The 12,281-nt window shown below is 38.2% G+C and overlaps 1 protein-coding gene across 2 annotated transcripts in view; it reads right to left on the bottom strand.

Annotated features, from left to right (window-relative positions):
• Nucleotides 1-12,281, bottom strand: part of EYE (conserved oligomeric Golgi complex component-related / COG complex component-like protein) — a 175,614-nt gene that overhangs the window by 71,634 nt on the left and 91,699 nt on the right. For both annotated transcript variants that reach the window (XM_089446455.1, XM_089446456.1), the window contains one exon: nucleotides 6,391-6,589. In XM_089446455.1, coding sequence (XP_089302581.1) covers nucleotides 6,391-6,589 — 199 coding nt within the window. The remainder of the gene's footprint in view (nucleotides 1-6,390; nucleotides 6,590-12,281) is intronic.

Below are 12,281 nucleotides of genomic sequence, written 5' to 3'. Positions count from 1 at the left end.
CTTTCTTCATTAGAATTATGATTTATTACTTTTTTAATGGCCAAAAGTCAGTGGTGGCCAAAAGCTAGAATCTAAAACAACTCTTTGATAAGAGTACGGCCCAAGGCCAAGATCAGAAACAAAGCTCTGATACCAAATGTGACAACCTAATCTAGCTCACAAGTTGAATATACAAAATATTTGGAATAAAGGAAAGAAATCCATTTAGGAAATAATAATATCTACTGAATAATGTATGAGTAAAAATGATATGATATATGCTTACAAATGAGGGCCCGTATATATTCCTAGGCATGAGTGCCCTTTCATTAAGAGTCATGTCCTTTGAGACATGTCATTTCATTATTACTAATTCTACTTATTAATTATTATTTATATATTGTCTCCTCAAGGGGCAACCAAATGGTTGACACAATGGGATGTTATCCCACGATGGGACATCTTTGCCCCGCAGTGATAAGATTCAAGGAATAAGCTCCCCCACCCTTGTGGAGTCTTGACTCTTGCTAAGTCATAAATTTCCAGTATATCTAGCTTACAGGCTATTGGATATACTCTTGGTGTTATAGTGGTAGCCGCTAGGTCTGATCTTAAGCCTCGCCCAGATTACTCCAGCAAGTTACCAATTCACCATGGTTTAAAAGAAAAAAAATAAACAATATATATATTACAAGGTGCACTTGCACATTTGTATTTTCAACACACTTGTGCTTGGATTTTACAATGACTCTCTAGTGCATTAGACTTATCTCTCTCTAGTGCACTTGCAAGGAGGTTATCTCTGAATTTGGGGATCCATTAGTTCTATTGTTGGCCCTTGTAATTCATCATATGGTATCAAAGTAAGTGTGAATCTTCTTCTCTCAATTTTTTGGCTGATCCAAAAACTATTGGTTATGACATCTTTGTTACAAGTTACGGTTTTTGTGGATCATTGCTTCTAGGGTTTTTCTATGGCTTCTAAAGATATAAACCCTAATCTAGGGTTGTGCCTCCCCTCTAAAGTTTTATTTGGCATAATTCCCTTTTTAAATGCTAGCACCTTCATTCCCAGGGTTACTTATGGTTTGTACTGTTTGGATCTATGAAGGTAATTTTTCTAAGTGTTAATTCTATAAGGAGTCATCATCTTGTTTTTTTAGCCTATAGTTTCAAAATGGTTTTTCCAGATGTTAATGGGGCCAACTATCATTCTAGCATGGATCAAATCCTAAGTCACATGACACGTCCCTCAGGGTCTCGTGTCCCGTATTTCACGTGTCGAACATGAAACGTGCTCTAAAACGTGTCGAAAACATTTTTCTTTGTATCCTCCAATCGAGACACATGTTTTGGAAGTGGCAAAAATGTGCTCTAACATTTTTGGCTCTTAGGACACGTGTCCCATGAAAAGTGACATTTAAAACCTGCAACATGGTTTATTTTTGGTTTTTTTGTCATTGTTTGTTGCCAAAGTCGAGTTTGCTCGTTGCCGAAATCAAATTTGTTGTGTAGAGTGAGGAATTCCATCAGATTCGAGTGCACTGCTCATAACTTTACATTGAGAGAATAGTTCACAACTTCACATCGACCTAGACCTGGAGATGCAGGAGGCGAGCGGTTGTGTGCTTCACTGAGAGGTTGGAGCACTTAAATTTCCTGTAAGTTGTGTTATAGCCAATGGAACTTAACTTTATTATACACCAATGACCACATTTTATGACCAATGACCACATATAGATCATGTGTTGAAATAAAAAGCCCAGCTCCCTGTCATGTGCTCACTCCTCACTACACCTTCGAGGTCTAAAGGGAGGGAAAGCTCGATTAATGCTCTGGTCAACAGTGAAGTTTGAACAAATATAAATTTATAATTTATAAACTACCTTATGTGAAGTTTGAACATGATCGAACCTGTTTGAAGTTATTAACAAAAGTTATAACATGAACAATGAACATTGAACTGTGAACATCATTGATGTAGTAAATTAATAAACTAACTAGTAAATTACTAAATAGTAAATAGTGTATACTAAATACTAAATAGATATCATCATGATTCATATATATATGGATCAGGCACTATCTTTTAGTATTATATATATATATATATAATGTGTCCCTCGTGTCATATTTTTAGGGTCGTTGTGCCTTGTGTCGAATACTCGTATTTACATATCCTTCATGTCTCGTGTCCTTGTGTCATGTGACTTAGATCAAATCACTATCCTACTTCAAAGCAAAGGTATATGGATGTACTAGGTAAAGCCACATCATATTGAAGATGTTGGCAGTGATGACATTGTACATTCCCATAAGGGAAGAGCTCTTACACTGACCGCTCATTATATTGAACCTACTATCATTCATCATATCAAGGATCATTAAAAGAAGAACGAAGCAAATTTGGTATACTTTCAAAACCCTCTTTGGAATAACGAATACTACTCAAGTCAACCAACTAAAACAAAACTCTCTAATCCCAAGATGGGTGACTTCACCACAATTGACGAGTGTATTGCAAGGCTTAAGAACTTGAAGGTTGACATTATTCACGCAAGAAAAAAAAAGGAAAAATAATACGAAACTTACAAGTTGCGAGTAATGTTCTCAATAATATTTCTCCAACATTCAAAGCTTTTGCTATCATATTCTATAGCATTCCTTTATTTGTCAAGGATCCTATAATTCCTACCCTTGAGAAGGTTTTTCCTAATATCCTTCAATGTCAACATTCAAGTTACTTTGAGGAATATGGGTGACTTACAACCATCACCACCACTAGATCAAGTCATCCAATGTTGTCTCAACCCCTCTCAAATCAAAGTTCAATCAAGATAAAGGAGAATACTTGAAATCCTCCGAGAATAAAAGAGTCATGTGGATATTGTCAAGAGTCATGTGGATATTGTCATCAAGAGAGCCATCCCTTAAAGTCTTATCTTGCTTGTCGTCAGAAAAATGAAGAGCTTGCAAGATCTACAAGACACTAATCACCTTTTTAATGAAAATATTGGATCTTCTCATAGTGTTTATTTGGAAATACACTCTACACTTGGCCCTCTTCTTCTTAGAAAGACTGAATTGTTGATCCAAGGGCTACTTGACATATGACCAAAACGACCACCTTCACTCTGATTATAATTAGCAACACAATGGACAGAAATTATTATTGCTGACAATTCAGCCCTGCAAGTTCAAGTTGCAATGGTACTATCATTGATACAACAAAGTCTATAAATGCTCTTCATGTTCCAAGTGTTGGACCAAATTTTATATCTCTTATTTTTCCAAGAAAAACCTCATGGGGAAACCCCCAAGAACTTCCCCACATTTCATAGATGGTACCCAATATAAACCAAACAACACTGATTATAGCACCTAACTACGTAGGGACATCTAGTGAGATAGCAGCAAAGGCAACCAACACAAGGGATTGACCTTGAGACCTCATACATGAAGCTCAAAGAATTCAGCCACTCAAGCTAGCCTGCCGAGCTAAATCTTATTTCTATTTGTTGCATTACACACACGCCAATAAAAAGCTAGAACTTTGGCTAGACTGATGGGTTGTAAAGGAAATGAATGATGGTTTCAAGATAGCTGCTTCTAGATATTGTGACGAATCCAATCATATGTACAGGTTGGGGAAGACTCCTCCTTCCTCAAAGCGAAATGGGTATGTTTCTATGGTAGCCAATGCCAATGACACCAACATGCTATGGCATTAACCTCTCAATCACATAAATTATGGATCTTTACAGCATATGGTTCAACAACGTATGGTTAATGATCTTCCACAGATTGAACCACACAACGGTGTCTATAAAGTGTGTCATGGGAAAACATCATCAAGAGTCCTTTCCTAAACAAGGGATCTTAAGTCATGAGATCGGCATTATGGAGTATTCACTGTAAATCCCCAGTTAGTTGCATGAGTAGTTATCTACCAAGTTCCAACAATCTATCAATGTGACCTAAATACCTACAAGAGTCCCTCCCTTTTCAAATTAGTGTCATCATGAATGGAAGCATCATTGAGGATATTCTCCATAGCTCTTTTGCTGATAATGTGTACATAGGTCTAATGACAATTTTGAGATGAATAAGATCAAATGGCTATTCATCGGTACTCTAAAAGCACAGACCTTACAGGGTTTATCCATGCCCCACTTCTCTAGGTTGATCAATTCTTTCCTCTAGCCTTTCTCAACAATTGGAGGTACCAAATGGGTTGCACAAGCTCCAGCCCTGGACATAGAGGGCAGTAGGTCAATGAGACAATGCCCCCTCTGATTCTGATGGGGAATGGCCCACTGCCAAATGGTCACCAAGCTATCCAACCTCCAAATGGATCCAACATTTGACCACCCCCCATCGCAAATCATGCAATGAGGTACATGTTATCACCTGGAAATTACCATCCTGCAAAAGTTAAGTGAAGTGTGGATAACTACAGAAACAAGCCACCGTCACCTTTCTTGATTCCTCTCACTTTAGTTCATGCTAACTTCAGGGGTGTTATCCAAAGATGATCCAAGGGGCCAACTTCAAATCAATAATGATTGATGGTACTAAAATCAATAAGTAAAAAGATGTTGAACTGCATAAAAAATTCTGAGTAAATTGTACAGGTAGCGAGACAAAAACATTTTTTAAATGCTAAAAGCACATGGACAATGATGCAGGAAAATACCAAGTAAACATGGGTCTGCAAACCAATGCAAAACTACACTCAAAGCTATTAATTACTGTGTAAAGCAGGGATAAACAGCAAGCTGTTATCCGCTTTTCTATGCAGGAAATCACTTATTAAATGTTGTTGTATTTTCGATGTTTTTGTATGCATGCAAAGCAAGGCAGAGATATAACTTATTTCCATTTTTGCAATAAATATCAAAAACCAGCAGCTTAAGTTTGCTTTTTTTTACAGAAAACTAAAAAAACCAAAATAAAAGACAATTCTATATAATATATGTGCCTAAGACACGGAAATCAAGTAAAATTGTGTAAGTTTGTTTTTGAATGATTAAAGCAAAGAAGTAAATTGACCAGTGGCTTATATGGAGTCAAATAATGAACAAAAGAAAGCAAGGAGAACAAAAATTATTTAATTCCTACTAAGTTTCCTATAAGCATGTAATAAAAGCAATTAAGAGTCTATGAATTATAGAATTTCAAATACAATTGAACACAAGTATTGGTTGCCAAGAAAGTCACTGATAAGTCTTTGTAGGAAGAACAAGTCTTTGATAGGTAGGAATACAACAATCACTCTCAAAGATCTCAGGAAAGACAAGACTCTTCAATCACTCCACACCATATGGGATTGGAAAAAATCTTGATGATCACTGTGGAGTCATTCAACGAACACTTGCACTCTATTGCTAGCTTTCAATCACACTCTCTAGAAGAAAATATGAAGCAAGAAGAGGAAGAAAGAACTGATATAAAATGGCTCATGGTGGAAGGAAAAGTTTCCATTTATGGAGTAATTCTAGCACACAAGATGGCAGCAGGATGACTTCTTTTTTCGTGATGCATGAATTTGACTAGAGCTGAAGAATACAAAATGTAAAATTATAGCTCACTGACAGATATTCAACAAATGCAGAAAGAGCTAAAGCAATGAAAAAGAAAATTCCAGTTGCCTAAGCTCATTAAAGTTGTATCACCAATGTTTCTTAAAATCAATGATGAGTTCCATCACTGGGCAAGCCTGATAATTCCCTGATGCAGTAACTTGTCATTAATGCACTATAGAGCCATAGACACAATCTGCAATGTGTCTTTGCATCATTTGATTCTAATGTTGTTCGGGGTGCCTGTTGAGTTCTTGAGTCTTTCTGTAACAGGTCGCAGGCTTTTAGAGCATCTCTTCACCAAAAATCTGGATGGCAAACCCCTACTTTTTTTAATATAATTATGGTTTGATCATTTTATTGGACAACTAGCACAAATAGCAGGATGTAAAAATCAGGGATAATAACATTATTCCTTTAAGAGAAAATCCTTGTGAAGAAGGCCAGTAAAATAAATCTAAGAATAACCTCTTTGTCTTTAAACACCAATAAACTAAAAATTTAATAATCTGCATGCAATGCCCTACATGCTGATTGAATTTCATCTCCTGTGACCTAAAAGCAACTAACATGACCTAAATTTGTAGGAGACTAAAAAGAGCTAAGATGACCTGAACCCACTTATTCATTGCATTTACGATTTTTATAACATGTTCAAATTGATATACAAATAAATATGAGACTTTTTAGTTACGTGATCTGAATTGAATTTCAAAGTATAATACCAAAGCAATTTCTTCATATCATAGCACCATTATCTATCTTCAACATGGCATAGGTTCAAACTAAATGAACGTGTTTCTAGAACTGTCAGCAAATCAGCACATACCTCTGTTTATAACTCTCATATGGTGAATAAAGAGCCCTCAAAGTATTTGCCAAAACTGTTATGTCAGCAACTGCAAATAAGTGATTAATATTTCTAGCAAAAGCCCCAGTCATGTTATGCAATTCGATTAATGTCTCAAGATGTTTAGTCTTAATTCCAATGCTTCTTAACGTTTCTCCAGCTGATAAATCCGATAAACCTGAAAATCAATAGAAAAATGCACGTCAAAACAATTTCAACTGATAAAATGGTTGTGCTTTGCCAATCACAAATTACCCTGGGCCTTAAAAAATATGAGAAACGCAAATAAAGTTTTCTCACTAATATCTCATTGGGGAAATTGACGCTCCTACCAACAAGGAGCATATCAACTTACCTCACAAAACTTCTTTCCAAGACCAGGTAGCTTTATTTGATAAAAAGAAAGCTAGTTCTAACTGATACAGCACTGCTAATTTTCATATATAAAGCTACAAAAACTAACTTCTTTTTACCTAATGAAATGCATACTTCTGTTCATATATACAATGCTCGCAGATACTAGCACTCTGAAGATGTGAATGCATATAAAGACACTTTTGACTGTAAAGAATAGACAAAGTCGGAAGATGTAGAAAGAAGTTACCAATGACTAAAAGAACAATTAAAACAGGCTGCTCTACAAGTTGGTCAAATATTCACTCTATTAGCTAATGCTTTTTCTCGTATTTAAGAAAGGCATGTTAAATTATTTTCATAGGATAATGGTCTTGGTATCAGTTATTGTTTCGATCTCCTATATTAATCTTCTGCTGCTCCAATTCTATAGACAGCATGCCATGGTACAGCCCGGAGTCGCATCAATTACTCTTCAACACCACCCACTAAATACTTTGGTAGAAATTGTTGCAATGCTTCTACTTTTTCACCCCACTCCAGTGGTAAAGGTTCTGGTCATTGCCCATCCTACACATTCAGCCAGGTCTCTATGCTAATGTTGCTATGCTAGATTTTTCAATAATTTTTTACTTGTTTATTTATGGTTTGAATTTTAAGCTCTTCAAGAATATCTGATTCACATCATTCCAAAGATGTCTTTCTACCAGGTTCTTGCCATTCTGTCTATCCCCATTTTTCATCATATAAGGTCTCTAGCCAGTGTGGCAATTCTCTTTTTGCAACAACCTTATATCGATGTTTGATCTGGTTGCCAGTCAACGTTGAATAAGCATGGCAGACATCTGTTAGGAAACTAGGTGATCAAACTGAGGATTTCTTCTATATAACCATCTCAATGCTTATGCCTTATAGAGAGAGAGGCTTTGCTCATCTTTGGATAGGAACTCTGAACTTGCCAATTTAAGAAAACCTGGAAGTGGTCCCTTGACATGTTAACTTGAGGAGAGGTACAGATACAGGAGGAAGTGCTCATATAAATTCCTTTTAAATGACTCGACAACTTCTCAAGAAAGCTTTTATAGTCACATTCTATATCCACAGCTTTCAGTTCCATATTTACATGAGCCATTGCATCCTTTCCTTCAATATGTTTTTTCCAAATCTTCATCTTCCAATTCTGCCCGGTCTAGAAAGAGAGCACAAAAAGTCCATTGCAACTTACTTGGGAAGAATAAATGCCTATACGTCATTAACAAGCAAAGGAAGATCCTTCAACAACTAAGAGTCAACCCGAAATCCTTCAATAGAGCTTTCTTACCAAAAATGCATGTCATACAATTATTGACCTTGACATGCAGTTTAACTACACTGCCTCAATGACACCACTGATCAACTTCCTATCCTTCCCAACCATAGAATTATAGTTTGTCACTTCTTTACAGATGCCATGATCATGTGTGTCATTTTCAAACCACAATCCAACATGGTACAAGCTTGTGATAGCCAAACCTGGCTCACAAGTTAATTAATCTAGAACACTTGGAATATAAAAGTATCCATTCGAATATATATATATATATAGATATGATGTATGAGTATGAGTATGAATAATTGATATTATGAGAATTACAAATGAGGGCCCCAAATACACACCTAGGCGGGAGTGCCCTTTGATAGAGAGTCATGTCCTTTGAGACATGTCCTTTTGTTAATACTAATTATTAGTTATTATTCATTATTTATATTATTTTATGTTATTTATGTTCATAACATTGGCTTCCCCTTCAATCGACCTTCAAGCGTGTTAGGATGATGGCTCACGCTCTACAGGTTTCCGTAGCAACTAGGGTTTTGGCCTAGTCGGCCCTGGCTATGGAGAGATAAAGCGTTGGTCTGATCTACTATGGGGGCAACAGTCAACATTTAAGCCAAGGCTTGAATCACCATTTGCATGTGTGACCAATGGTGGGTGCCACTGCTAAACACCAGGACAAGGTCAGTGTTGCTATACACCACTAGATTGGACACGGCTATGGATGCAAATGTAGTTGAGCCCATGTGCACGTTTGAAGAAGTTGGGCATATTTAATGAAGACGGGAGAATTGATAGGCTAGAACCCATCATCATAGAAGTCAGGGAATGCATGCATGCATCGAGACGACGTGGAAATACGTCAAGTCATCGATCAAGGTCATTTCTATGCACGGGAAGGGATCTGTGACACTACACAAGTTTTAATGCCATCAGACTAGCAACTACCCATTAAGATTACAAGCGCCATACCACAGAGTGGGGAATCAGGTTTCAGCAGTAGTTTAAGACACAGTCCATGAGCAGTCACAAGCACGTCGAGGTTCTGCGAGGTATGATGCAGTCAAGGCAACATTGAGCTAAGATTACCTGTTTGTGCCAATAAAGTTACAAGCAATTGATTATATGTTTATCCTTTGTGTAATGTTTTCATTGTATTGAATAATTATTCTACATGTATGCCCATACATCTTGCTTCTAAACCCAATAACATCCTAAACATAAACCATCCAAGAAGAACCAAACAATAGAGAACTTCTTTACAGTTTGCAGCCTTTAGGCCATCAGGGGGTTAAGGGCTATACAGTGGTATCAAAGTTGGTGACTCTACCAGCATGTGGATTAAGAGGGTTGAATGTTTCTAGAGGACACAGTGTATATCACCTACAAGAGGCAGGGAAGAAGGGGAGGTAACAAACCGGGGAGCAAGTGGGTCCAGTGGGCCTAACAGGGAGTGGGGGGAGAACAGTAATTCCCACCCACTTGGACAGAAAAAGGGGAGCAAAACTCAAGTGCTTCAAGCAGGTCAACCACTAGACCTATTTTGCCCAAATTCCTAGACAGGCAGCGGACAGGGAATCAAGGACAACTAGGCCAAAATGAGGGATTTGAGGACTATCTACAGCAAAATGAGTCACTTGGGCAAGACTTCCACCAAGCTATATATTTTCAAGACTTTTGCATGATCAAACACAGGGGCAAGCCAAGGGATGTTAACAGGGGTATGCAAGGGTCCCATAATATTGATTTGATGAGGAAGGTTGGGAAGTTATCTATACCTTCATTTGACGGATCGTCACGATCCACAGCCAGTGTGTGGGTGCAAAAGCTTGACACTTATTTGTAGCTAAACCCCATGATCAAAGCAAAGGCCATCAAATTTGCCACCTTACACTTAGAAGGAGAAGCTCATGAGTGGTCATACCATGGGTTGGTGACGTTGGAGCATAATACAAACACCTCTTATTTAGAGTTCACGCAACGGGTGATGCAGTGATTTGATATGAAAGACCCCGAGTTGTATTTCAGGGAGTTGACCCAGCTCAAACAGACAGGAACTATAGGGGATTACATCTCAAAGTTTTAGAAGGTGACACTAAAGGTCAATAATGTGTCAAAAACCAGGTTGATTATGTTGTTCATCGAGGGTCTTACTCAAGGTTCCGGGGGACCGCCCCCCCTCGATCCGACTCCCAATCCGTGCTCCAGTCAGGAGCAACTCAGGAGCGAGTCGAGAGTGCGCTCCCTAGAAGAAGAAAAAATTGCTCCCTGTTTTTTCCCAATTCGACTTAGGGAGTGTCGCTCCGAGAGCGATTTTTCCAACCAGGGAGCAGTCAGGGAGTGATTGCTCCCGACCACTCCTCCGTTGGAGAAATCACTCCCATCTGGCGAAGAGCAATGCCCGCGTCGCGAGGGAGAGGCGACGGTGGTGTGAGGGAAAAAAAGGAGGGAGGGGAGGGGAGGGGGGAATGAATAAACCCTCTCCCTCTCATTATTCATTTCATTTCTAAGTGTGAGTGAGTGAGAGAGAGCAAGAGAGAATTTGGAGCAAGGAGAGGAGCTTGGAGGAGTTTGAAGAGCTTGCAAGGGGAGATTGGAGGCCAAAGAGGTAGGATCTACACTCTAATCTAGCAATTTTTTTATGTTCATTTCTAAATAAATAAAATTTCTCTATTTCGCATTCCTATTCCCATTCCATTTTTTTGCAAATTCAAAACTTCAAATTTCAAACATCGTGGTTATATTTCTTGGCATTTTCTTCTTCTTGGTTCCTTTCTTGGTTATTATGGTGTTGGGGAGTAGAAAAAGGAGGGATGAACATGAAGAAGAAGGGGATGAAGAAGTGGGTTATAGTGGATTTGATGAAAACCCCAGTGAGGAGGAGCTGGAGGAGAGTGAACATGATTCAGCTCAAAAAACTAAACAAGACCTAACCCCATTGTGGAAATATGTTACTAGGCCTGAAGCAGGGAAAGGGGGTGGAACCACTAAATTTCACTGCCCCCATTGCAACAATAATTACACAAGTTCATACACCCGTGCCAAAAAGCACCTCTGTGGGAAAAGGCCATGGGATTGAGATAAACAAATAGGAATCAAAACTTGTACAAGTGTGTTAGCAGCAGAGAGAGCCAAATACATAAGGGAAGAGGAAGCCCAATACAAATCTAAAAAATCAAAGGGTTTCTTTGAACCAAGCTCACAATCACATGCACAAAGAACTCCTTCAGCATCCTCCTATGGCAGTGGATATGGAGGCACAGGGTCACCAAACATCTCTTTAAGGCATAGAACCATATCAGATTTCCTTGATGAAGGGTGTAGGAATGATGTGGATTCAAAAGTTTACCGGTTTCTCTATGCATGTGGGATACCATTCAATGTTCTTCAATCACCTTATTGGCATGAAATGGTTTCTCCCATAAATGATGCCCCTAAAGGATACAAGAGCCCTGGGTATGACAAGGCTAGAACCATTGGACTTAATCATGAAAAAGCAAAAATATCACATTCTTTGAGTAGAATAACAAATTCATGGACTGAGCATGGGGTGTCCATTGTATCTGATGGATGGACAAATGTAAAAGGCAAGCCATTGATGAAAGTTCTTGTTGTGTCTGTTAGTGGTGTCATCTTTCTTTCAGCATATGATTACTCAAACAAGTTCAAGACCAGCATCAACATTATAGAACCATGAATTGAAACAATTGAATGTATTGGGCCATACAATGCCATCCAAGTCATCACTGATAATGTTGCTAATTGTAAGGCAGGGGGAGCAATTATTGAGGATAAATACCCAAACATATTTTGGTCTAGGTGTTTGGTTCACACAATGAACCTTTTGATGCATGATATTATTAAGAACAAAAACCAACAATACAAATGGATTGGTGATTTGTACAATAGAGGCAAAAAAATGATCAAATTTATTACAAATCATAGCAATAACCATGGGCTTTTCCGTAGTCACTCAAGATTGGAGTTGTTGAAGATTGCGAAGACTAGATTTGCTAGCTATTACCTCACCTTTCGGTGCCTTTGAAGGTAAGAGAGTCATTGGCTAGCATGGTATCAAGTCCACACTGGCAGGTATTAAAGGAAAGGGCTACAAATGCAGCTGATAGGTAAGGTTTTGAACAGGTGGAGGAGACCGCTCTTGATGGTCAGTTTTGGGCACATGTGAGGCAAGTATTGGAAT

Source organism: Pinus tabuliformis, chromosome X (genome assembly GCF_031772625.1).
Source record: "Pinus tabuliformis cultivar Carrire ecotype Pingquan chromosome X, CPIR1, whole genome shotgun sequence".
NCBI classification, from domain to species: domain Eukaryota; kingdom Viridiplantae; phylum Streptophyta; class Pinopsida; order Pinales; family Pinaceae; genus Pinus; species Pinus tabuliformis.
This window is presented reverse-complemented; position numbering and strand designations above follow the sequence as displayed.